This window comes from Sinohyriopsis cumingii, chromosome 4, assembly GCF_028554795.1.
Source record: "Sinohyriopsis cumingii isolate HCF-2022 chromosome 4, ASM2855479v2, whole genome shotgun sequence".
In the NCBI taxonomy this organism is placed as follows: domain Eukaryota; kingdom Metazoa; phylum Mollusca; class Bivalvia; order Unionida; family Unionidae; genus Sinohyriopsis; species Sinohyriopsis cumingii.
Window position 1 is genome coordinate 80,321,364 of NC_142964.1, and position 25,981 is coordinate 80,347,344.

A 25,981-nucleotide genomic window follows, 5' to 3' on the forward strand; every position below is an offset into this window, starting at 1 on the left:
TACCAAAGTGACAATGTTTGAACTGGACTTCAGAGGGAACATGTATTTTTGCGCAAAGGTTGGTTCCAATATTTATGGTCTTAGATAAACAGACTTGTTGTATATGCAGCTTTTAAATCCTGGCCTATCTCTAACCTTGACAACATGCAGGCATAATCTGACTGCTGACTTTTTTGATTACTGGGCAGGACTGGGTTCTGCCATTATTGCTGTGCACATCCTTGGAGGAGGAATAAACTTCCTTGATTTTTAAGGCACTGTACATAAATGTGTGATAGATAAGTTCCAAGTGCATGACAGAAGGCTTTTAAGCTGAAATGTTTTATACTTGCAATGTGAAACACATGCTGGGTTCTTTTTGATAGCCTGCAAGGCACATTTTATGCCCTGTTGGATTGGGTTTTCAATTCAAGCCTTTTATTGATAGTAGCACAGCTGTGCTTATGGACAGTTACAAGTTGCACCAACTTTAATAGAAAGCTGCCATTTAAATGAACTTTGTTACCTAGTTTACCAGTTTTTTGTTCTGAGCTAATATGATGTTTTCTGCAGGCAGAGTAGCTCAGTCCATATAGGAAGATGACGATAATTGTTTCTGAAGCACATTTTGAGAACAGTGTTTTTTTTTTAAAGTTGTTGTTGTTGGGTTTAATGCCACATTTCAGCACACGATAGGCTATGCATGATGGCCAGTATTAATTTTGTAGGAAGAACCCTGGAAAACCCCGGGAAGAACCACTGACCAACGAGAGGCTACTGGCAAGCTTCCTCACATACCCACATTGGCCGAATCCTAGACTCGAACCCACGCAGACAGAGGTGAGATGCCATTGATTTGTAACAGAGAGAGCTTTAGAAAGTAAAGATTATCTGGCCTGAGTCAACTCATACTAGTACCTATTCTTTGATATGATAGGAAAGAATTTTCTTTTTTTTTTATTATTCAAGGTCACTTTAGTCTGAATGTTTCTTTTGCATGATCATTAATCTTTATAGAAGACAACTAAAAGACTTGTGGGGGCGAGCTATAAAATCATTATGTTTTTAATTTCTTTTTAAAATAAAATAAAACCTCTACAGGTCATAGACCAGAAGATCTTCTGAGATGATCTGTTTAGATCGTCTGTCTGTCTGTCAGACATCTATCCATCTCTTAGCACAAGTTGGTTGCTGCTTCTCCTGAAGTACTTGCAGGATTGCCATTAAATGCTTCACTTTCATCCCAAGGTCTGATTGGCTTATTTGAAAAAAGGGGGGCAGCTGGGACATCCAGTATTGACACCAGAGTGACCATCGTGTTATCATTACCTGCCTGAATGGATAGATTCTTGGGGGTGTCATTAAAAGACTTAATAATGTCTAGTTTTTCTTAAATGAAAACAGATCTGCTCAGACATCCAGTGCGGCTGCCTACTGAGTGACCATGTTGACAGTCTTATCAGTGCTGAATGGATGGTCATATCAACATGGCATTTTCACCTGAAGAAATTGTGTGATCCAAAATGGCCACCATAGCAGCCATTTTATAATTCTTTGTTATCTCTTCTCCAGAATGGAAAGTTGTAATGGCATGGGGTTTTCAACAGAAAACTTCTTGTGAAGTGAAGTTGGTCCTAAGTAAAAATACTGCTGCCCAGGCATTCAATATAACCACCTCAACAGCTATCTTGTAAATATTTTTGTTTCTTTTACACCTGAACAGATTGTCATATCAACATGGGATTTCATGAAAAGACTTCTTATACTGTATAGTTGGTCCTGAATGAAAATGGTGCTGATTTGACATCCAGTATGGCCACCACAATGGTGATCTCGAAAAACATGTTACTGCTATTCCTGAATGGCAATTCATATCAGCATATATTTTCACCAGAACACTTCTTATGGTGAATAGCTGTTCATAAATGAAAACTACCAATCTGACCTCAGATATGGTTGCCACAGTTGAGATATTGAAAATCTTGCGAATGCTTTTTGTAAATCAGATGGTCATATCAGCATGGGGTTTAGAAAATTGTATTGCTCAAGAATATCAGATGATTTCAGCACTCAGGATTTAGCACAGCATCTGTCCAATGTTGTAGTGCATTAACAGATCTGGCAGTTGCATCCTGCTGATAAGCCCTGTGTCTGTCTATAGATGGCATAGACAATTTGGTTTTTATTTGCCAACAGTAAGACCGAAGAGTGTATTATGTTATGATGTTTATCTTACTTACATCCATACATCAGTTCATCTTGCTGTTACCAGTTTGGGGTCTGTACAGCAGGTGTTTCCAGACTTTTTAAGTGCAGGGTCACAATGCATATTTTGTTTTGGTCACTGATGGGACCATTTATAAATTTGGCCTTCATTTTTGAATAGCAGTTGGCACAAGTGATGAAAGGTCAGCAGGCCTGATAGAAGTTTGTTGGGCTGGATTCTGGCCCATGGGTCATATGTTATCCACAGTCTGCAGTTGCCAAACTTTGTGGATGGCTTGCACTTGGGATAAGGAAGAACACTTAGATCAAAGGTCAAAGTAGTTTGGCTGAAAAAAGATTGTTTCTCTGCAATAACACATTTTGCCACCATGGATTGTTACCAAACATTTGGATAGCTTGCACTTTGGGTAAGGAGTTTCAGAGTCAAAAGGTCAAAGTCCAAGGTGGCTTGCACTTTGGGTAAGAAGGTACCCTATCAGTTTCAGGGTCAAAAGATCAAAGACCAAGGTCATTGTGACTGAAAGAAGAAAAATAGTTTTTGCAGAATAAATCAAGTTGTCCACAATCTACAGTTTCCAAACTAGTGGATGGCTTGCACCTGGTGTGAGGAAACACCTTTATGATTTTGGGATAATGGTGATGCTCAAAGGTTAAAGTCACTGTGATTGAAAGATGAAAAATGTTTTTTACACAATAACTTGAAATCTCCTCCATCTATGTTTACCAAGCTTTTGGATATATTGTACTTTGGGTTGGGAAAGCCGATATCAAATGTAACGTAAACGTGTTACAGATAAAGGTCAAAGTTCAAAATAGTCTGCCAACTAACTGAGACCAAAAAGTCTAATTTCCAGACAAAAAAATCATTCCGATCACAAGCAGATTTTGGGTGTAAAGAAAGTTGGGCCTGAAAAAGACATTTTTCCCTCTGTAATGTGATTAGAAAGTCCAGATTATTTGGTACCATTGTAGAGCTACATCTGTCTACTTCTCTGTAATACCACCCACTTTAGTGCGTCTTAAAAGACCTTGACGCTACAGAGCTTGAAGTAGAGTACTTCCTTCTGATGCTTAAATGGGTGCCAGGGGATAATGAGTTCAGGTGTTTTTTTAAAATAAATTTCTTTAAAACATTTCATGGAATTGCTAATTTTGTAAATTATGTGCCGTGTTGATGCACAAATGATTAAATATGCAAGGAATATTAAAAATGCACCCATTATGGCATATAATGCACTTAGAAATGTATTCCATGAGATGGAAAATATGTACAAAAATCTACTCTACTACAGAAACTGTGTTAGACTGCAAGGTGTCATGTGTGAACCATTAATTAAACAGCCTGTAAATCAATGGTAACTGTAGGGGTCTGTACTACTTGTTGGATATTATGTGGGTAGGACTTGTACATCACATGATCACACCAAATTAAGTCATATGTGGTCAGATAGATGTGGAGCAGATAGATGGTAGGGGAGACGTTTGTGGAATTCTTGGTTAGGAAGTATAGTAACCTTTCCTTTCCTGCTTTTATGTGACCAATAGGGAACTTAATTATATGGCCAGATTTGTAATCTATCAGTCAGTGATAGTGGATTATAGTCATACATGGTTGAATGACCCTACAGGACTATCATTCAGACTCATTATCATCTAGGGGATTACTTTAGTCCTTACTTTGTATGTTATTAAAGGAGGCAAGTCACTGTTGGATCATTGAGGTTAAACAGCCTGTCTGTTGGTCACTTATGCAATTACAAGAGTTCAGTCAGGAGTCAGGAGTAGAGATGTGGTCAGTTTAGTAGAATGATGACCATGAAGGAAATCTTCACTTGCACAAAGCTGATATGAATGAATTTTAATTTACTACAAAAATGTTGAAATAGACATGGTGAAGTTCTGTATATAATATTTTCATTAAATTAAATTAAATTTTTAAAACTCATTTGGACAGCCTAGGTAAAGAATTATTATAATTATGTAATATGTGAATATATATGTAATGGACTGAAATTCATCATTGGTTGTAGCCCATTTCATACCGAATTTAACCGAGTTGCTCCGTAATTATCCGAATAACCTCCTGAGTTACTTTATACTCCAGCCAATCCAACGCTGGTGGGTACATGTACATAACAAAATGGCATCCATTGTTGTTTATAAATATTTCAGAAATAAAATTAATTAAATGATTGAAATTTGTATGTAAATTATCCACAGACTTTCAAAAACAAATCGGATAAACTCATGAAACACATTTTATTATAGTTACGTTTCGGATGCACATAAATAGTTTGAACAACTTGCCCTTTGATTGCCAGGATTACATTTGTTTACTTCGACGCCATTTCCTTACTCACGTGTACATGTCCAGATGTAAACAGCTCAAAGCTACTCTCTCGTATGGGTTTGAAATCTGCCCTGGTTTCCACAAAATAAGACAGGATGGTTCCAATATTAAATTTTGTCAATATCTGTGGCAGCATCACTGTTGAATATGCATTTTTCAACTCGATAAACGATGTTGAAGTAGTTATAGCAGTTGATTCTGATGCTGAAGCGTTAGCCATATTTTGCCCACCACCTATTATGGTCAGCTGACCACCCGCCACGTGATCAGAATTCCGAGCAAATTACGAAGTTCACCGAAGTCTGCATGAAATGGGCTGTTGATATCCCAGTGAATATGCACACACACAAATCCTTCCTGCATGCAATTGTGATAATAACATTATTTCTTTGTTACAGACCTGGACCAAACTTTGTGGGTGGGTTATATTTCGGGTAAGGAAGAAGCCATTTGATTTTGGGGTCAAATGTTAAAAGGTCAAGGTCATTTTATGAATTAAAGAAGAAATTTTTTTTCTCCCCTGAAATATTTTGGAGCACTATTAGCTCAATAGGTTAAAGGCAGATAACGTGCCATTCATTTCTTGCTCCTCATCTTTACATTTATTGTGAAAGTTTATTTTCATCACATTTTTTGCAATTTATTTTCACATTTTTAGAACTTTACCTTTAATTGGCATCATATAGCCATTATTATATTAACATGCCTTGTAATGGTAATCTTCATGTCAGTGAAGTCTTACCTGACATGCCTTTAAATGCTAATACATAGATACTTATGTCAGTGCAGTCTTACCTGGGCAACAATTTTGACCTTGTAATAAAGGATTGCTTTGGCAAAAAAAAATTTTCCCAGTCAGCTGTTCTCATTGCAGACCACTTTTTTTCCTGCATGGTTTTTTAAAAAACATTCTTCAGAAATTGATTTGTACATCTTAGCTAAGCTGGCTTTGCCCAGCACTTGGAAGTACTTTGTACATTATATGTGTATGTATGTATGTATGTATGTATGGGGGTGTGTGTGTGCATGTGCATACACATGCATGTGTGAATGTGTGTGTGCATGCATGTGTGTGTGTGTGTGTTTAAGTATGTATGTATCAATGTATGTATGTATGTATGTATGTATGTATGTATGTATGTTACACTTACACAGTGTGACCCCGCTTTAACATGGTAGTTGGGAGCCATAAAACTCGACTGTGTTATAGACCGAACCATGTTATAAGCAATCAGGTCAGTCAGCTGAAGAAAATGATGCATGTACCCCCCAAAAATGCAGGGAGGGGGGTAGGTAGTATTTGCAAGCGGTAAAATACGTGCTTCATTGACCCAGTTACCATATTAAATCGATGCATATTAAATGGGAAATACATGTGTAGTGAAAACAGAAAAGGCATATATAATATTTTACTTTATTTAGAGAACCATGGATTGGTACATACACATGTATACTGTTTATATATACATGTCTTATGTATAGCACGAATAGAGTATCAACACCATGTACTCACCTGTGAATCTCATCACATACATTTAATCGACAGTACAAGTAATTCAATTGAAAAAATGCACACAGATTTAAAAATATTCAATAATTTTGTCACAGGTCATTTAGGTCTGAATTCAGTGGAGAAACATAGCACAATCACGTAACAAATGTTGAAGCACATTTACTTTTCAGTACGTCCCAAGCCGGTAAAAGTTACTTTGCATTTTAAGCTGCCATTGGTAGCATTCGTAAACACAAACTTTTTCCCTGCAAAAAGGAAACTTTCATGGCACAGTAAACATGCCTCATCCGGTTGATCTCCGTTACCAGAAATGTCAACAACAAAAAAAAGCAGATATATCGCAACATACAGTACTCATGCTCGATGTCAACATAAGCAGATTTTGATATTACAATGCACTGTTAAGATGGTTTGTCAATATGGACAAAGAAATTATTTATGTAACAATATATAAATTTCAGTGCATTTTATATCAAGTTTGCAGCTTCCTTTCATGGGGCCTCTGAATTTCTCCACTCCAAACCGATGGTTGTATATACAAGTTTAAACGGCCAACAGTGTCATCAGTAAAAAAAAATCACCAGATGGTATATTTTGCTGCCAATAAGGGGGAAAAAATCAGTTTGCAACATTGGCTAAGCCCTATGCAATCCTAGAATAAACTTTTTACACTTTATTTTTCATACTTTTAAGAAGAAAAAAATATTTTTGTGTACAATTTCAGGAGCCACACCATGATCATCTTGTATTATTCATGCACAATCTCTTCCACAAAATGATAATAAACTTGTTTACATTTTTTTCGTACTTTTAAGAAAGATTTTTTTTAATGATGTGCGGAAAAAATACATATAATAAAATTTCAGGAGCCATGCCGCGACCATGTTATATCTGAATTTGTGTTATAAAATGTGTGCAATAGCTGGGTCACACTATATATATATATATATATATATATATATATATATATATATATATATATATATATATATATATATATATATATATATATATATATATATATATATATATTTGTGTGTGTGTGTGTTTTAAAAACTGCCTACCTACCTATCTACACTAATTTTAAAACCAGTGCAATGGGAAACGTATATTTTAGGCCTTAATTTTCTGCCACAGGTAGATACCATCATTGGCTGTTAGTAACCCCAGCTTTGCTAATATTGGCTCATTTCACTTTTTAGAACAGCTGACACTGTCAAAGCCAGCACAATTTAGATTAACCTCCATCATAAAATTTTGGGTAGAATGCTACTTGTATATGGTATACTTATTTCTGTAGATTTCAAGCTGATGTATATACTCATTACCGCTGCAAACTCAAAGAGCGAGGTTTGCCGAGTCTTCGTACGAGTAAGCAATAGATCAATCAACATATGCTCAGATCTGTTGGCACATCATGCGATAGCAGATCATGTTTGTTGTTGTTTCACAGTTAGATTCCACGTATTAGCAAGCATGTACTGTATTTTATTGGGGCACGATTATGAAATGATGACCTGTTACAAAAAGTACCATGTGTACAGTCTCTCAGCTAGTACACAGATAAACTTTTAAAAATGGATAGGATCTTCCTACCCCCCTTATCTGTTGATGTTTGATTTAGTTTGAAAAGGAAGCTGAATGAAGTGGCAAAGAGGGTTGTTTAGAGCCACTGCATGGCTGCAGAAGCTCAGCTTTGGCAGATAATGTCAACTCTGATTTACTTGGCAGTTTCTTTCGATCCAGCTTCACCAAAATAGAACTGTGAGGGCTTTGAAGCAATAAATTTGTGCAAGTCAGTTCATGAAGATTTTTGCATGTATCTTTTGTATTTCCATGCAGTTTGATTTTGTAGGGTTATTACCTGCCAAGAGTTTATTGTTTATCTTTTCTTTATCATGAAGTCGTAAAGAACAGTGTTTCTCTGTGATATAAAAGGATCAAAATGCAATGCAGGGGGAGTGGGAGGGGAGCTTCAAATAAAGTTTACGAGTTTGCAGCTTTTTCCAAGAATAGGGGGAATTTTGAAATGGCAGCCTTTTTCAGTGCAGGGAAATTTAGTAAAATAAGAAGAATGACAATCATTATTTACATTTTAATTTTTTTTAAAATAGTGTTTCAGGGGCAGGGAAAATACAAATTTAGTAAAATAAGGGGGATTTCCATATGTACATACAATCTAGAGCAGGGCTTGGCAACCTATGGCACGTGTACCACAGGGTGGCACATCAAGAAATTTTGTGTGGCATGTAAAGGGCAGCCAAAAATCTTGATTTTAACAGCGTTACTCTCTTGCTGGTGGCAAGTGCTCGTTCATTTTGTAATTAATCCGGAAAAAAGTGGCATGCTATGTAAAATAGGTTGCCGACAACTGATCTAGAGTCAGGAAAAAAATGTGGAAAGTTGTGGTTGTTCTGGTCACACAGGTTCTCACATCCATCGAGAAAAGTACTGACATTGGCCCAGCTGCTTTTTTCAGGTGCAGGGAAATTTGTATAACCTTGGTATTACTCCCCAGCAGTCTATAGACAAATCTATAATGAATTGCTTCATGAGGTGAAAGGTGCAAGATTGTTGTGAACTAGAACTCATGCGTACAGATCTTGTGGAGCGAATGATTGTGTCCCTTAAGCTTCACGTAGCCAGTACTATGTTTAATGTTGTAGTTGTATTGATGTAGAGATCTTATGACAAAATATGAAGCTTTGTAAATGTGATTTACATGAGATGATTGTCATCTTTTTATTTTGAGATTGGTCAGCCCTTGTACATAAGTATATAAGCACCATACGAAATAGATGATAGGAAAGCTATAAAAGACGTTCAAAATGTGATGGATATGATATATTTTAGAACTGAAAATTTAGAGGGGATATTCTGCTACTATTTAAAAAGGGGTAATTTTCCCAAATTGGAAGTTGCTGGTTATTATGAAAACACAAGTGCTGGTAGACTTGCCAATAATGTGTGATTTTATACATTCAGTTAATTTTTGGGTGCAGATTTTTGGTAATTTAAATGGAAATTGCAGGTCCTAGAATAAAACATTAAAGAAAGTTAATTAAGCTCAGGTTGCCATAATTTCAGAATTTGTAGTTCTTGAAGGCGTTAACTAACTGATCAGGTTCAGAGTAAACTTGAATGTCAGATGTGTTCATCCATCACAGAATCTCACTTTAAAAAATATTCTGGTTTAATTATAGTCATGCTTGTAGGCAAGTTATTTTATAAACAAAGAAAATTGTCCAGAATATGCCAACAGTGTCTATGATTAGAAAAATTAAAACTATTGATATACTGCAGATGTGGAAAAACTTGAGGCTGCTACCTTAATGTCTTGTGCTAGATAATGATGAGACAAAAGGCTCTGTTCAGAACTGGTTGCTATGACAAAGGCATTATAATATAAAGATTCTTTGTTAAGTTACTGATATAATCACAAGTCAAATCAAACTGCAAACAACAAAGATCCAGGTCTGCCATGGCATAATTTACTTGCAAGTCAGGGTCTCTGTTGTTTGTTGTACTGATTCCTTCAAACAAACTGCATAGACCCTGATCGGCCAGCGCTTTATGCATCTGCAGATCTGGGTCTGTGAAGTTTGCAGTTGGATTCATCTTCTAAGCGAGTACATATGGTAATCAGCTTAAAAAATCAGCACTTCACAGTTTGAACTGATATAGTCATTGCATTATTATGTCAATGATATTGTCATTACATTATTATGTCAATGATATTGTCATTACATTATTATGTCAATGATAATGTCATTACATTATTGTGTCAATGATAATGTCATTACATTATTGTGTCAATGATATTGTCATTACATTATTATGTCAATGATATTGTCATTACATTATTATGTCAATGATATTGTCATTACATTGTTATGTCAATGATATTGTCATTACATTATTATGTCAATGATATTGTCATTACATTATTATGTCACTGATATTGTCATTACATTATTGTTGTTGATATTTCATTACATTATTGTTGTTTAGTATTGTTATTACATAATTATGTGTATAGCTTAGTTCTTTCATCTCTGAGGGAGACTGGATGTAAAAGGACTTGTTTGGGACTTCTGTCTCATTAAGTAATGAAAAAAGAAAATGCTTTTGCAATTTTACTAATTACAATAACACTCCTGTGAAAGAAAGTAACAAAGTCAGTGAAAATATACAAGATCTTTTGAAATTGTTCGCAACTTATGACATGCCATAAATTGGATAATCATACTTTCGGTTGCAGAACACCGATGTGACATCATTAATTGTGATAATATAAAAAAATTGCTCATTAGCATATTGATTTTTTGTGCATTTCATTCATTGAGATGAGGGTCTTCTACCTTTGGAGTTCTTATTATGCTGACAGGGTACTTTTTTCAGTTCTTTTTTGATGTAATGACCATAGCTTTGGGATATCAGTCTAGAGTAGTGCAAGAAAAACTCGAGTCAATAAATATATTGTGCTTGAATCAAAGTTTTTTAAAAAAAATATTAATGTTGTAAAAGGTCAAACCAGTAAATTTCGATAATTTGATACTTAACATCAAGGTTTTCATCACCAAAATTATGCATCAAGAAAACAAAATAGGAATAATAAAATGAATTTCAATTTTGTAAAAAAAAAATATGTATTACGTTGAAAACAAGCAAACCAGAACATTATTCAAGAACATAATAAAAACTTAACTCTCTGATCACAGTCAAGCATGCAACGTTGTTACTTTCTTTCTGGGGCTTGTATCATGGGCAATGTAACTTCCTTTATTGATGGGACTGGTTTAAATGGCCTGATTTGAAATAACATTGATGGGACTGGTTTAAATAGCCTAATTTGGAATAACATTGATGGGACTGGTTTAAATGGCCTAATTTGGAGTAACATTGATGGGACTGGTTTAAATGGCTTAATTTGGAATACCATTTGCCACTTGTCAGATGCAGTGCAAGTGTACTTTCACCTCAGCTAGGTCAGTGACACAGGAATACAGAGGGGAAGGATGAGTCAAAAGTGTTATGACTCCTGGTGTTAAAATATGTAAGAGAAAAAGAGTGCAGCTGTCAAATTTAAGAACAATCAACAAGCAATTAATTTCTCTACAATACAGTATCGTGAATGAATTATATCCCAAATAATCTGCAGTATCTTATCATGAAAGCCCAAAACTAAAGGATTTTATGTTAAGAATTAATTTCAGTAGCTTTGAATGTCCTGATGTAACATAACATAAATATGCAGTCCCGGATGTCTTTAAACAAGTTCAAAACAACCCAAAGTAGTGTATATAAATTCGTGAGTCAATTAATGAGCATTTTAGTAAATTCAGTAGATATTAAAAATAATTCCTCTTGATTATATATCTGACAGACTGACCTCAAACAGGAATGAAGTATTTGTTGATCAAATCTTATTTATGTACATTTTCAGTTGACATATAACATAATAAAATGTGTAGGTTTCCAACGTAAAAATCTAGTCTAACTTTGAAAAATACTGACCTTGCAATCCTGATATGTGAACATGTTGTTTAGAGCTTGCAGTCGTGGACAAAAGTTAGTTATGTGAATATGCTTGTTTACAGATTACAAACATGGAAAAGGTTAAGCACACAATACAAATTATATATATAACAAAAAATTAATGCTACAGTAGTAATCCCCCCAAACGTAAATCATAAACGCATTTCGTTAATAAACATAAGCATGTAACCCTAATCCTAACATCATCCATGTAATATATATTTTAAAAAATGACTGTCTTGAGAGAGAGAGAGAGAGAGAGAGAGAGAGAGAGTTATGCATGAAACAATGAAAGGCAGTGAGGAGAAAATATAAATTGGGTATCTTTTTCATGTAATTTTATTTCATAAACTTCTAGTGTCCATTTGAAATCACAATATGTGAATTAGAAAAGAGCAAAGAGTAAGAATTGTAAAGTCTTTTGAAAGGAATACATTATCAGCATTTATATGGAATTTTGCTGCTTAGAAACATTTACGTAATATATTCATGTACATATAATTAAATTACTAAGAAAGCATATGTTCTTATATGCACCAGTAAGATTCAAATGTCTGTCAAAATCCAGACAAAAAAATAAATTCCACAATGTTTTCACCAGCACAGTTATTAAAACAAACAATGTTACACACAAAACAAGTCCATGGATTCAGCTGCTGCCTGCATGTCAGTTCTGTCATCCCTCGACTATGTGTTTTATGAATACTTTAAAAATTACATTTGTTTTCATTAAAAATCCTGATTATAGAAACAAGATCTAAAGTAAATAATAATTCAATTGATTGATTTGAAAGTGTTTAAAAATACAATTATTTTTTTCCATTTGTGATGTCTAGTATCACAGTAAACTAGTAAACTACATCTATGTTTATTAAAAATTTGGGAAGTATTCCCTGTTTATTCAGTCCCTTCAAAGATTAGAATAAAGTGCACCTGCTGTCCAGCTTAAAGCATCTTATGTAACTAGAGGTCAGAGTTCAGATTATTACACTAGTGACCTTTACTAACCAATATGAAGCACTGCTCCTCACTCCACTGTTCTGGTGGACTTAGTGTTTAGAGCTTCCACCTCAGATGCAGTAGGTCACGGGTTTGAACCCCAGCTGAGTCATGCTGAAAACTTATACAAATGGTACTCACAGCTGTCTCGCTTGGTACTTAGCATTAAAAATTTAGCATTGGGACTGGTTGGCCTGGTGTCAGAATAATGTGACTGGGGGTTACATGATGCTAAATGTTTGCGGCATGTTGCCTCAGTACTAGACATGACTATAAACTGCCACAATGCAGACCGCTATAGTGGTCTAGTGGTTAGAGCATCCACCTCAGATGTGGGAGGCCATGGGTTCGAACCCTGGCCGAGTCATACCAGAAATGGTACTAACAGCTGCCTCGCCTGGGGCACAGCATTAAGAAGTTAGTGTTAGGACTGGTCAGCTTGGTGTCGGAATAGTGTGACTTGGTGGGATATCATGCTACATGTCTGCAGCATGATGCACTGTGTGCTAGACATCACTATAAACTGCCACATTGCTGATGTTGTAGTGATATGACTGAATTTTTTTAAAAGCTACATTAAAAATCCAGATCTCGCACACACACACACACACACACACACACTGCTTCTCCAGTTTTAATTGCCTTTCACTTGGATTTCTATCCTTTTTTTCTATATCTTGGCCATTAAAGTTTTTTAAGTAAAATACACTGGAGGGGTAGAAACTAATATGGTCTGAAGGTGAGATACAGCTTTCTGTATTTGCAGAATGAGGTGTTGTTACTTTTTAATATTTAAATCAAGGAATATATTGAAACTTGTCACTGACACCTTATTACTTGTAGCTATGGAAACTGTCTTGTTGCTAATTGCCCAAGACTTATAGCCTATCTGTCTGCTGTGATTACATGCTTGCTCTGCTAGAATATTTGGTTTGGCTTAGTTTTCAGAGGTAATAATGGGGGGGGGGGAGGCTGCTCATGTATTTCTGGAGGGGTTAGTGTTTTGTTGAGCAGAAAATAGGGTGGGAAAATCTGTTAACCAGTCTTCTCTATCATTAAGGCTATAATTTGGTTGGATAGGAAAAACATCACATCTGGATTTGTGGCAGTAAAAGCCACTTCCTCTTAGATATAGGCTGGTTTTGTTTATCTCTAAACAGCAGAAAAAAGGCTAAAGAGAAAACCTGCTAACCAGTCTAACATCTGTCATTGCTGATTTATTTGAGATTGTAGTTGAGGTTGCTGTCTTCTCTTTATTGGCTAGAGATATTTGCAATCAAAAAATTTTTTTATATCCCAGTTTATGAAAGAAATGTTTATAACAGCAACCATATTATATTTGGTGAAGTGATAACTTTATAGATTGATGGATCCAGTGTCATCAGTACTTATGTTTTAAAGGTAGAAATTTGTGAGGAACATTTTGTATTTTAAGTATTCTTGTTTGAATTATTGAAGACTTCACACATCTATTCCTACCACATCCATGCAGAAAGGTCATGTGACCATCATTTACTGGCTTTGGTTGTCATTTTGTGTTTAGCTTATTACACTATTGGTTTCTTGCATGATCTGTAGAAGAGGTGTGCAGTATTACCACTTTACAACTGTAGAACTCCACTAAATATTTTTTCATTTGCTGAGTGTGTTTTATTTTTACTGGTCCTAGCTAATACATATTTTGCCCAGGTGTTGACATACTAGTTACCCAGCTTGCTTGTATTAGGGAAGGAAGGTAGTTAATTTTTTGTTGCTGTTGAAGCATTATATATATCATAATGATTACTGTGTATAATATACTAAGCTGCTTCAAGTACTAGGCAAAACTGACTTAATTAGATGCACACATTTTTGTAAATTTGTACATTTTTCAACTTTTTTACAAAAAAACAATTTTTTTACCCGGTGGGGGGGGGGGAGGTGATTGGGTTAGCAATGAAAATTGGGGATGGTCATTCAACCAGAAACACAACTTTTTTTGAGGGGGACTTAATAGTATAGTTATTGGATTGTAGCTACGGTACAGTGTCGCCACTTCCTTTTCTTATCAACAGGCTCTGGTATCAGCACAAAGTCTTTCGCAGGGTGTCAGCTTTAGTGTAAGCTTAATTATTCCACTTTATTTAGTTTATTCCACTTTATTTAGTTTAAGATTATAACTTATACAGCAATTAAAATTAGCATAGCAAATTCATGTACTATGAGGTACTGATCATGTAATTTTGGGTGGTGGGGGAAGTGCTTGTCTTTTGAGCTATTTTATTTTCAATTTTGGCAAGAATTTTTTTTCTTTAAATAATGTGATGAATATAATAATAATCTGACGTTTGTTTGCAATAAATCGGATCAAAATATTTCTTTAAAGCTATTTGAGTTTGAGTTCAGAAATGAAAGAAAAAGTAACTCCTTGACCCCTGCCCTAGAAAATTAAATTGTTGCAGTATACTGTGGTATTGTCATGGTATGCTCAGAAATGCTACCTTTCAAATAGTACTCAATTTTTTTGTGGTACCCATGTCCGTTATGTACACTAGAACCCTGAAACATTGTAAGGGTATGTATTTTGATGACAGCTGTCCCCTTCATTGCAGAAAGTGGGTCATTATGACCCATATTTTTGTGTTTCACTGACCTGGTTAAATTTGATATTTGATGTTCCTTTCACAGACACTGTTCAAGCTGGAATCATAAAGTTGATGATATGCATCTCTATTAATGCCACACAGGGTCTATTACAGACTCAAACATTTGTGCAAAATGTGTTATCCATCCTGCCAGTGTATGTCGAAATTCGTGAAAATAGGGAGATGTTAATGTAGAAAGATGAACATTTTAATATTTAAAACAGTCTCTTTAAACTTAAGTTCATGGATATTTTCATGTCAGATGTTTAAAATGCTAATGAAAGATTATTAAAAGATGATAAAAGAAATAAAATGTGATATTTGACTTAACCATAGTTTTGTTGTGCTTAGTTATTGTATGAAACATCATCATCATCATCATCATACCTGTAGTCTGGTAGACTGTTGGGGCACCACACAAGACCAAACAACCAGCTTCCTCCATTCCTTTCGATTTTCCATCTTTCTCATTGAGTCGCTCAATGTCAAGCCTGTCCACTCTTGAACGTTATCTTCCAACCTCTTTCTTTGCCTGCCTCTCTTTCTTCTTCCTTGTACAGTGCTTTGTAGGATTGTCTTGGCAAGTCCTGATGATCTTTTTTTTAATATTTTTTTTCAATATGGCCAGGAGGTCTTTGTGAGGCCCAATGGCTTGTCCGATCCTTTGCCGTATTTCTTTATTGGTGACATAGTCTTTGTATGTGATGCCAAAGATCTTTCGGAAACATCTCATCTCTGTGGCCTGTATCCTTTTCGCTAAGTCAGCTGTTTTGGTCCATGATTCGCAGGCGTAGAGAAATATGGAGATCACCAGTGAGAGCATCAGTGTATGAAACGACAACATCCAAAAAATGTTACAGCTGATAATCAGCACCTGTTTCCATAGCAGTAAGATTCTTTTCCTACATTTATTAATGAAATATTAAATAAAATAATGAATGTTTAGCCCACCCAGCCCAAAATTCAAGTGAGCTCATGGTATAACCCTCAACATCATGCACGCATCATCTTTTGTTCATCAACAATGTTTGACCACTCGGGTGGCCTAGTGGTTAGAGCGTCTGACTCAGATGTGGTAGGTTGCAAGTTTGAACCCGGCCGAATCATAACAAAGATTTATAAAAATGGTACTTACAGCTGCCTTGCTAGGCTGTCAGCATTAAGAGGTTGGTCGTGGGACTGGTCATCCTGGTGTCGGGATAATGTGACTGGGTGGGGCATTGTGCTACATGTCTGCGGCATGATGCCCCAGTGGTAGACATCGTAGCAATATGACTGAAAAATTGTTAAAGCCACATTAAAAATCCAAATCACACACACTTCATCAATAATTGCTACAGCAATCCCTCTTTTACAACACCACCTTGTCTGCAGCAAAACTGTAAAGATTTGTTTAAAAATTGCTAAAATAGAAACCTTGGTTTTTTTATTTTTAAAAAACCAGGTCAACATTTTGTGGCCGAGATTGCTCTATTCTGTATTTGTTTTCTTCGTGTTAATATAATGTTTATAATAACTACTAGAGACTGCTTGAAGGTGCATACTGGCATTAGTGATGTAGTAATTGATTACCATATATGCTCTCTTATAAATCAAGTCAAACTGCAAACAACAAGATCCCGAACTGCCATAGCATAATATGCCAGGTGATCTGGATCTTTGTTCTACTGATTACTCCTAACAAATGGCACAGACCCAGATCTGCTGGTGCATTATGCGATGGCAGATCTGGGTCTGTGCAGTTTGCAGTTGGACTCATAAGTGAGATATACCATACATTATGGTTCTTTGTAGGGCATATTTAGACTATGAGATGCCTGGTAAACAAAAGCCCGCGGGCCTTTTAGTGGCTTGGAGTTTCTGTCCAGACACCACTGAAGCTCAGAATGCAACTCTTATTTCATCTAGCAACACTGTTGCAAATAATGTAAGAGCCCTCCTCCCTTTTTGTTGAATGATCTCTTAGCTGTTGAACTTGTTGAAGCATCCCCTAGTCATTGCATATGACATGAAACATGGACATACCTCTGTTTTCCCAAATCATATGTATTGAATATGACAGGGGCAGATTACATGTGTTAGCATGCTGCCTTTTCTTTTCACTGGCCAATATGATAGATAAGCAACCTTATTGCCAAGCTGACATGTTAGATATTCTCACTTGGGATCAGTAAACTTGTATGTGCCCAGTACCCATCAAATCCATAATTTGAGTTGTATGGTGGTTGTTCTCATTTGGGATCAGTGCCCAGTACCCATCAAATCCATACTTTGAGTTGTATGGTGGTGCTTTGTTCTAGTTGCCAACATGAAGTAACCAGGTCATTGTGATGCCTATTTACAGAAGGTGTTTTAATTCCTTTTTATAAAGAAAGAAAGAAAGAAGAAAAAACCTACACATACAAATGAATTAGCATTGACTTTATCTTCTTCCAGTGTAGAAGATCTTGGCAAATGCAAGCTGGTTTAGACGGGTAAAAATAAAAATATTAAAAATAAAAAAAAAAAAGCACTTGCTGATGATGGGGATGACAAAGGATCAGAAACTAAAAATGTCCAAATAAAGAGAAAAAAAATTTGATCATGTGAAAAAATAGTAGTTATAGTTGCTTTTATTTACAAAATGGCATATTGTTCAGATTAGCCAGCTTTCATCTGTATGTCTTACAAAGTTACCATTGATGAAATTTGGATATGAAATATTCAATTCTCATTCAAGAAAAAGGAATTAAGTTATTAGTTAATGATATTAGTAGATGACATTTCAATCTTTATTATATAGCCAGCTTAATAAAAATATTATATACAGATAACAACCAAAAAAAACAAAAACAGTTACTGTATTTATGGCACTCACATATAAGACAAGCACAACTGTTGGCTGCACAGACCCAGATCTGCCATCGCATTATGCGACAGCAGATTTGGGTCTGTGCAGTTTGTTAGGAGTAATCATTAGAACAATCAACATAGACCCAGGTGTGTTATGTTATGGCAGGTGAGGATCTTTGTTGTTTGCAGATTGACTCGACTTACAAGCGAGTAAATATGGTAGAGAGAATACAAGAAATGTGCCCATTACTTGCATAAGGCTTATTTTGTTATGGTCCGTATGTCCATTAACATTTGCTTGCTTGGGTCATAACTTTGTGATGGTTGGAGAGATTTTCTTGAAACTTTGCCCAAGTATACATCTTGACTAGACAATGTGGAATGTGCCATATTCACTCCCACAACCTCAGAATCAAGGTCGTGGCAAGGAGATTGTAATTCTGTGAATTGTAGTCTTGTCCAGAGGATGACCTTTAAACCATTGAAAATATTCGTAATAGTAAGAAAGATTAGATCTTTAGTTATGTTTATGTTATCAAACAAAAGTCCTATTGGTGTTTTATATTGCATTTTTTTCCCCTCAGTGACAACAAACAAATTGTATACACAGTACATATGAAGAAATATTTCCATTTATATGGAAAATTAATCATCTCTAATATGCTGGCGCTTCAAAATTTAAGTAACATGGCACACTTCTTAACTTTTTAATTTGAAATGCTGGGTAAACTTTGAGATGTAACATACATTTTATGACATCAGATTCTGTGTGCGTGTGTGTGTGTGTGTGTGTGCGCCCGCCCGCATGTATATGTGGTGGGAGGAATAACGTCGAATGTGAGACTAGTGATTTATACACTGAACTAGTGCCATATGATGAGCAGATTCAAGACTTTTCAAATGCATGCATCATCAATAATCCAAATGTCAGACTGGGATCCTTTGGTCATGCCTGAAGTTGTCACTGGGATATGTCCTCCTGCTCTGCCCCCTTTTATTTTTTCAGGGGACTAAGACACTGGGTCATACATACATGTGACAGATCCAGGACCAGTAGATCGGCAAATTTGATCCAGTAGGTTGGCTTCAAAACCAGTAGATTTATATTGACATAAACTTACTTGTTACGTGGGGATTTATATTGACATAAACTTGTAAATCACTCCGGTGGCCTAGTGGTTAGAGCGTCGGATGTGGGAGGTTGTGGGTTCGATCCCCGGCCAAGTCATACCAAAGACTTACAAAAATGGTACTTACAGCTGCCTCACTTGGTGCTCAGCATTAAGAGGTTAGTGTTAGGACTGGTCGGACTGGTGTCAGGATAATGTGACTGAGTGGGACATCATTCTACATGTCTGTGGCATGATGCCCCAGTGCTAGATATCACTATAAACTGTCACACTGCAGACATTGTAGCGATATGACTGAATTTATTTAAAGCTATGTTAAAAATCCAAATCAAAACACACACACACACACACATAAACACACACACACACACACATAAACTTGTATGTTACATGGGGATTTATATTGACAAACTTGATGTTACAAGGGGATTTAAGAAAACAAAAGGGATTTTTTTAGAACATTATATGTATTCTCTTCATTCTGTCATAAAACAAAAATATGTCAACATTAAACCGGGTTCTTATGGTATTTGAAGGTCTTTGACAGTTTGGGAAAAATGAGGTAGCATTTTCAAGGCCTTGAAAGTTTGGGAAAATCAAACAGATTTCCCTGAGGTCTTTAAAAGACTTTGAAAATTGAAATAAACCAAAGCATATTAATTTTGTTTCCATAATCACGAATAAAATTGTCCAAGGTTGTTATATTCAGATTCAAGTTTTCCTAGTTTCTTTTGATTAATTATAGTTTGAATATCATAATTAAAAAATATTTTAGTATTTTGCATTCATTGTTTTCTCGTATAACATCATAGCATGTATACAAAATGTTAGCAAAAATAGGTCCTGGAAATCTGTTTGTACTCTTTGAAAGTTTGGGAAAAGTCTTTGAAATTATCATTGAGAATTCTATATGAACCCTGTTAAACAGATTCTGATGGAAAATGTTATAGTAATAATGAATGAATGGGATTGTCAGCAGCTAAAAATATGAGTTGTATATCTCCTAGTTCTTTGCAAAGGTTATTTTTTACAAATGCAGTCCAGATGAATTTTTAGTTTCCTTCACAAGATAATGGCTGGTAGCCGCTATTGACATTCTTTGTGATTATTAAATTTCACGCATAATTTTCTGGTCCGCATTTCCTTTGAATCACTTTGGATTTGCAAAGAATACACAGCGTACTCTCAAAAGTGGTATATTTCAACTATAAGTTGGCATGTATGGTGGACAACTTTTAAAAATGGTACTTTAGTCCTTCCACTCATAGAATCACATGTATGGTCATAGCTTGGAATCCATTAATGTCACCACCCTGTAGCTGTTTAATGCTAACTGAAAAACAGATGCACTTGTTTAAGCCTTTAGCATCTTACGTTTTTCAGACACAAAGTCTAGTTTTTAAAACTGTCGATCTCAGTATTGATAGATCTTGTTCTTCAGAGGTAACATCCAGAATTCCAGGATCAGAAGGATTGGTGCATGTGTTAAAGTAGAAAAGATACTGTAAGAGCTATTTCCCTTTCCAGCCCATTGCGGTAGTGCTAGATGTATTCATGAAATTATGACTTGAACTAAGGTCCTTTTGCACAAAAAGGGAAAATCAAAAATCTGGTTTGGTTTTCTGTGCAAGTACAGAGAGTGTATAGCTAAATTGGGAATACATTCTGGATCCATCACATCCATGCTTACTGGCATTTTAGAAAACATGCTGGTTTTCCTTTCCTCTCAAAGAATACTTAATCTTGAACTGGTCTGACCATGGGAAAACTTCAGTCACACCATTTGTCGACTTGAATAAAAGTTTTTGGAAAAAAACACTATGGGATGGCTTATTTATATTTAAATGTGCATCCAGCCTTTACTGGAAACTTTCCATTAGAAATTGTGTTTTAACTATTCAGTGGGCAAAATAATGCATTTAGGGGGAGTGAATGAACCTCTGAGATATTAATACATGGCTTAAAAGCATTCTGGATGCTAAATGAGAACTATTATAGAGCCAGCCTTGGTCTGTAAAAACTCTTGGGATCTAGTTAATCACAAGTTAATGCCATGCTTGTTTCATTGTAGGAGCTGAGAAAACAAAACCTTGCACGCTTCAGTTCCTCCTGTCCGTCACTCGATGCAGAAGGTCGAGGCTCACCTCTTCCCACAATTAATGAAGGAGGTAGGTATACTTGAATTCCTGTATATACTTCATTGTAAATGATCATCAGTTTTGGAAAACATTTTTCATATTTGGAGAATTTTTTACCATATTTTGGTGCCATAGTGTCGATATGGTTTTAGGCATTTGCAAATGAAAATATGGCTTTATATTTTGAATTTTCAGAGGAGATAATTTGAATTTACATCGCTTTTCTGATAAATTATGTTGTCACAGAGAATCTTAACATTATATGATCTCTGAACTAGAAGTTGTTCCAGTCAGCACTTATTTTTACAATTAGGGTCATGATTCAAGATCAGTTTCCACTACTGAAACATTGGATTTTGTAAATACTTTATTTCCATTCAAACAGATTTAGCAACATGGCTTTCAGAAATAGGAAGTAATTCTGTCATTTATGGAAAGAAAAACTCCAGAACTGCAACCAGAATGTCGGCAAAGAAGGATATAATGCAGTCTAGTTGCGTATCTCTTCTGGTCTGCCTTAATACATAATCCCGACATTAGAGATATTTTTGTGTAACATTTGTTAATTTTCATTTGCAAATAATACAGATGGAGAGAAAAGTAATTTTAGCTTTAAAGGTTATAGATCTGAAGAGCTTATGGAATGTCCTTTTGTCTGTCATCCATCATCTGTTGCCATGGCATCCTGTAGATCTTATGGTGGGTACTCCTCCTGAATGGGAAGTTTTCACTGGAAAACATCTTATGATGTCTGGTGGTTCGTAAATGAAAATTCTTCTGCCTGGACATCTAATATGGCAGCCAGTGTCTATCTTCAAAATCTTGTTAGGTCTACTTCTCCTGAACAGATTGTCATATCAACACAATGACTTTTTTGATCTTTGTTTGGTCCAGAATATACCACTCCCTCGATGACTCAAACCCTGATAACTTATGAACCCACTTAAATGCAGGGTCAGTCGTTTATCCCAATTTTTTTATTTGACAGTACCAAAAAATTAACCCCTATTTGTTGAAAATGAAGAAAATAATGCTAAAAGTTTGCAACTGAAACCTTGACATATCGCTCGTTCTATCACTGAAAACGGTTGATATGACCTGGAAATACGAGTCAATGTTATGAAATTATCAACTTTTAATAAAGAAGCCATGTATTTTGTTAAAAAATTTTTCTAAACATTCTTGGTACACGTAAATAACAGCATGCAATGAAATTTTGATCAGTGAAACGTTACTAATGCCTTCTTGAGGCAGCAGTTTTATAAATAAATACCAAATAAATCAGTTTTATTTGTTTATCAAGTGAAGTTCAACTATTAGTTCTGTCTTTTGGTTATGTTTAAGTGCAATGATATTGATTGTTAATACATTGTGCCCAGTTGTATTCAAATGTGAAATATATCAATCCACCATAACAGCTATTTCTGCGAACATTTTCTGTGAAAACTGAATTAAGTGCCGACCTTGTTTTGACACCTGATTGCTCAAGTATTTGTTGTATTGTTGCAATGAATTAAAAGCTGACCTTCGTGTATTACCATGTTAATTGCATCTTTTGTATCAAATAAAGGGGGTAGAATAAATGAAAGTTAAAATTCATGCAAATCCAACCTACATAAAAGCTAGCAGCCCCAGTAGTATCAGGATGACTAATTTCAAGTGATCAATCGAACACTTATAATTCTTTTGTGAACATAATATAATTAATCTACCTTAAATTAGCATTCTCATTCAAAAACGTGATCAAAGATAGAAAGACAACCAAGTGAAAATGAATACTTGATGAAAAAAAATTTGGTTCACGTATACGGTTTTTTAATGAGAAGATAGTTTCAGAGTTTGTTGTTAACTTGTAATTCCTGAATTGGTACTCAGAGATTTCCTCACGGTTAGGAAGTTCATCTATTAATCGTAATGAAATCAAGGCATCAATATTGTACTAATAGCACAATTAAAGAAAAAGAGGTTAGATGTTGAAGGCAGTTTCACAAACTAAATGTTCTGTTTTTTTTAATAACAGGAATCTTGTTTGAATTTGAATTGGTAAATATTCTGGTTCCCTAATTGTTATGATCCTTGCATTGCATTCCATGATAATAGAGAGCAAAGTAAGGAACATATGTATCAGTGAACCAGACTACTCAACAACAGCATAAAGCAGTGATGTAACACCGTGTTTTTGTGAACACGTGAAGGACTGTTGAAATCAGTTGAAATAATGTTAACAACCTCTCATTGGTTGGGCATCTTGAAAATAAATGTTTTTTTTGTGTGCATAAAAATAAATAATTTCAATAGATAAAGCACTTTATTGACAATTATTCCCAATGCAGTTTTAAAATGAATATTCAGTAATTAAAAAGACCTTTCCCATCCACTGTTTTCTCTATGTCCAGGGAGGATGACTTCATTTCAGGTTGTTATGGAGGCCCCTCGATAACTGATATCCTTGCTTATAGTGCAGCCTACTTTTTTGGAACCCGTCGTGCACAAGTTGTTGAGGGTGAGGAGTTATAAGGGTGCCAGTCTGCCATCCTGTTGAGTCATCATGGCAACCATCTTGAATTCACCACTCCACCTGAACAGAAAATCTGTTACTAGAACACTTATTGTGATCTCTAGTTGGTCCTAAATTAAAATAATTAGTATGGCCACCACATTTACCAAGTTAACAAAATCTCGTTATTGCTGTTTCTCCTGAATGGATGGTCATATAATCATTAGGTTTTCACAAAACGACTTTTTATGATGTTCATTTGGTTCTAAACGAAAAAGGTACTGATCTCGTGTCCATTATCGTGTCCATAGCAGACATCTTGAAAATCTTGCTATTTACTCATTCTTGGTGGAAAGTGGTAAAGGCATGGGGCTTTCACCAGTCTTATGATATCTTCTCATTTATAAGTTGAAACCAACTTCAAACAATATGCACCAACAGATCTAGATCTGTGTTGTTTCTTCTGCTGTTTATTGCTCCGGTGGCCTAGTGATTAGAGTGTCTGCCTTGGATGCGGAAGGTCATGGGTTCAATCCATGGCTGAGTCGTACCAAAGACTGATAAAAATGGTACTGCAGCTGCCTCGCTTGGCGCTCAGCATTAAGGGGTTAGTGTTAGGACTGGTCAAGATGCCCAACCGCTGAGAGGTTGTTAACATTATTCCAACTGATTTCAACAGTCCTTCACGTGTTCTGCGATGGCAGATTGGAGTGTGGCAGTTTGCAGTTGGATTTGACTTGCAAGCAGTATATGTTACATGTAAATTGTTGTACTGCACTAAACTGGTGAAAAGGCAGAACTTGTATGTTCAGCATTTTTGCTATTTATTTCATGTTGTTTGCAATCCACATGAGTTAAAAAAAATATCTAACTTTTCATGTGTTGAATATGTGAGGCATGGACAAGAACATTCAATTTGTTTGGATGTACAATATGATACCACAGTTGCCATCTTGTAAAAATGTTGTTATAGCTATCCCAACTGCATGGCTGGTTGCAACTCTATGACATTTTTACTAAAAGACATCTTATGATATCTGGTTTGACCTTAATGAAAAGTATACTAATTTGTAACATTTGATATGGCAGCTGTCTTGAAATTGTTGTTACTAAGGTTCCTCCTGAATGGAAAGTCATATCAGAATGGGGTTTTCACCTGACTAACTACTTCTTACAGTTGGGCTTAAATACTCAATGTCACCAATTTGAAACATCTAACGGATGTCTCATTGTCGTAAATGGAAATGGTGCCAATCTTACTGCCAGTATGGTTGCCACAGTGCCAGATTTTAAAATCTTGTAACTCGAGACTATCATGGATGGTTTTGACACTTGGCAGTTAAAATAGAAAAAAATGGTCTTGTATTGAATTTCTGGAAATTTATTTCATCAGTCCTATCAAGCTATTGTTTTTTTCATGTTTGGATATTTTTTGCATTTGCACCGATATTAAGTTACAAATACTAATTAGTTTAACTGAGTCGACTCTTAATTAGCAGTTTCTCCTATGTTATATTACAAACATGCAGAAAAAAAAGAATAAAAAATATAGAATAAAGTGCAGTCGAAAACAAAACAGTTCAGTTTTAAAAAAAGAACATTTAGTAAAAAAATTGCTGGTGGGCCAGCACTAGATGCATAAATGAACAATTGGTGCATTGTTGTATCATTGATTCATTGCAGTATTTTCTGTGGCAGCAAAGAAGTAAATCTTTATATTTCAGTTTTTTATATGTTACTACAGTAAAACCTGTCTTGAAAGACCACTGCTGTGCGAGACCACCTGTCTTGAAAGGCCATATTCTCAATTTTCAGATTTATTGATTATTTAGTGGTATGACCTGTTATGGGAGACCACCTGTCTTGAGAGACCATACTGTTTTGGCAGAAGGGTTGGTCTTTCAAGAGAGGATCTACTGTACTTTCAAACACAATACAGCTGTTTTGTGTGTGTGCATGTGTTTGTGTGTGTGTGCATCAGTTTCTTTGTGGCAGCTGGGGTGAATACTAACTTTTAAATGTGATTACAAGGTATCCTTTTCTTCGAGGATATTGTTCCAGTTTTCTGAATTTTAGAAAATGAAAGATACAATAGGCAGTACAAGGGTTATACATTATTATGGGATTGAAGGATGCAGTGCATAAAAAGTACAGC

At 35.5% G+C, this 25,981-nt stretch overlaps 1 protein-coding gene across 13 annotated transcripts in view; it reads left to right on the forward strand.

The window, feature by feature from the left end:
• Positions 1 to 25,981, forward strand: part of LOC149801529 (rho guanine nucleotide exchange factor 28-like) — a 318,392-nt gene that overhangs the window by 98,648 nt on the left and 193,763 nt on the right. For all 13 annotated transcript variants that reach the window (XM_089955712.1, XM_089955716.1, XM_089955715.1 and 10 more), the window contains one exon: positions 21,263 to 21,359. In XM_089955712.1, coding sequence (XP_089811838.1) covers positions 21,263 to 21,359 — 97 coding nt within the window. The remainder of the gene's footprint in view (positions 1 to 21,262; positions 21,360 to 25,981) is intronic.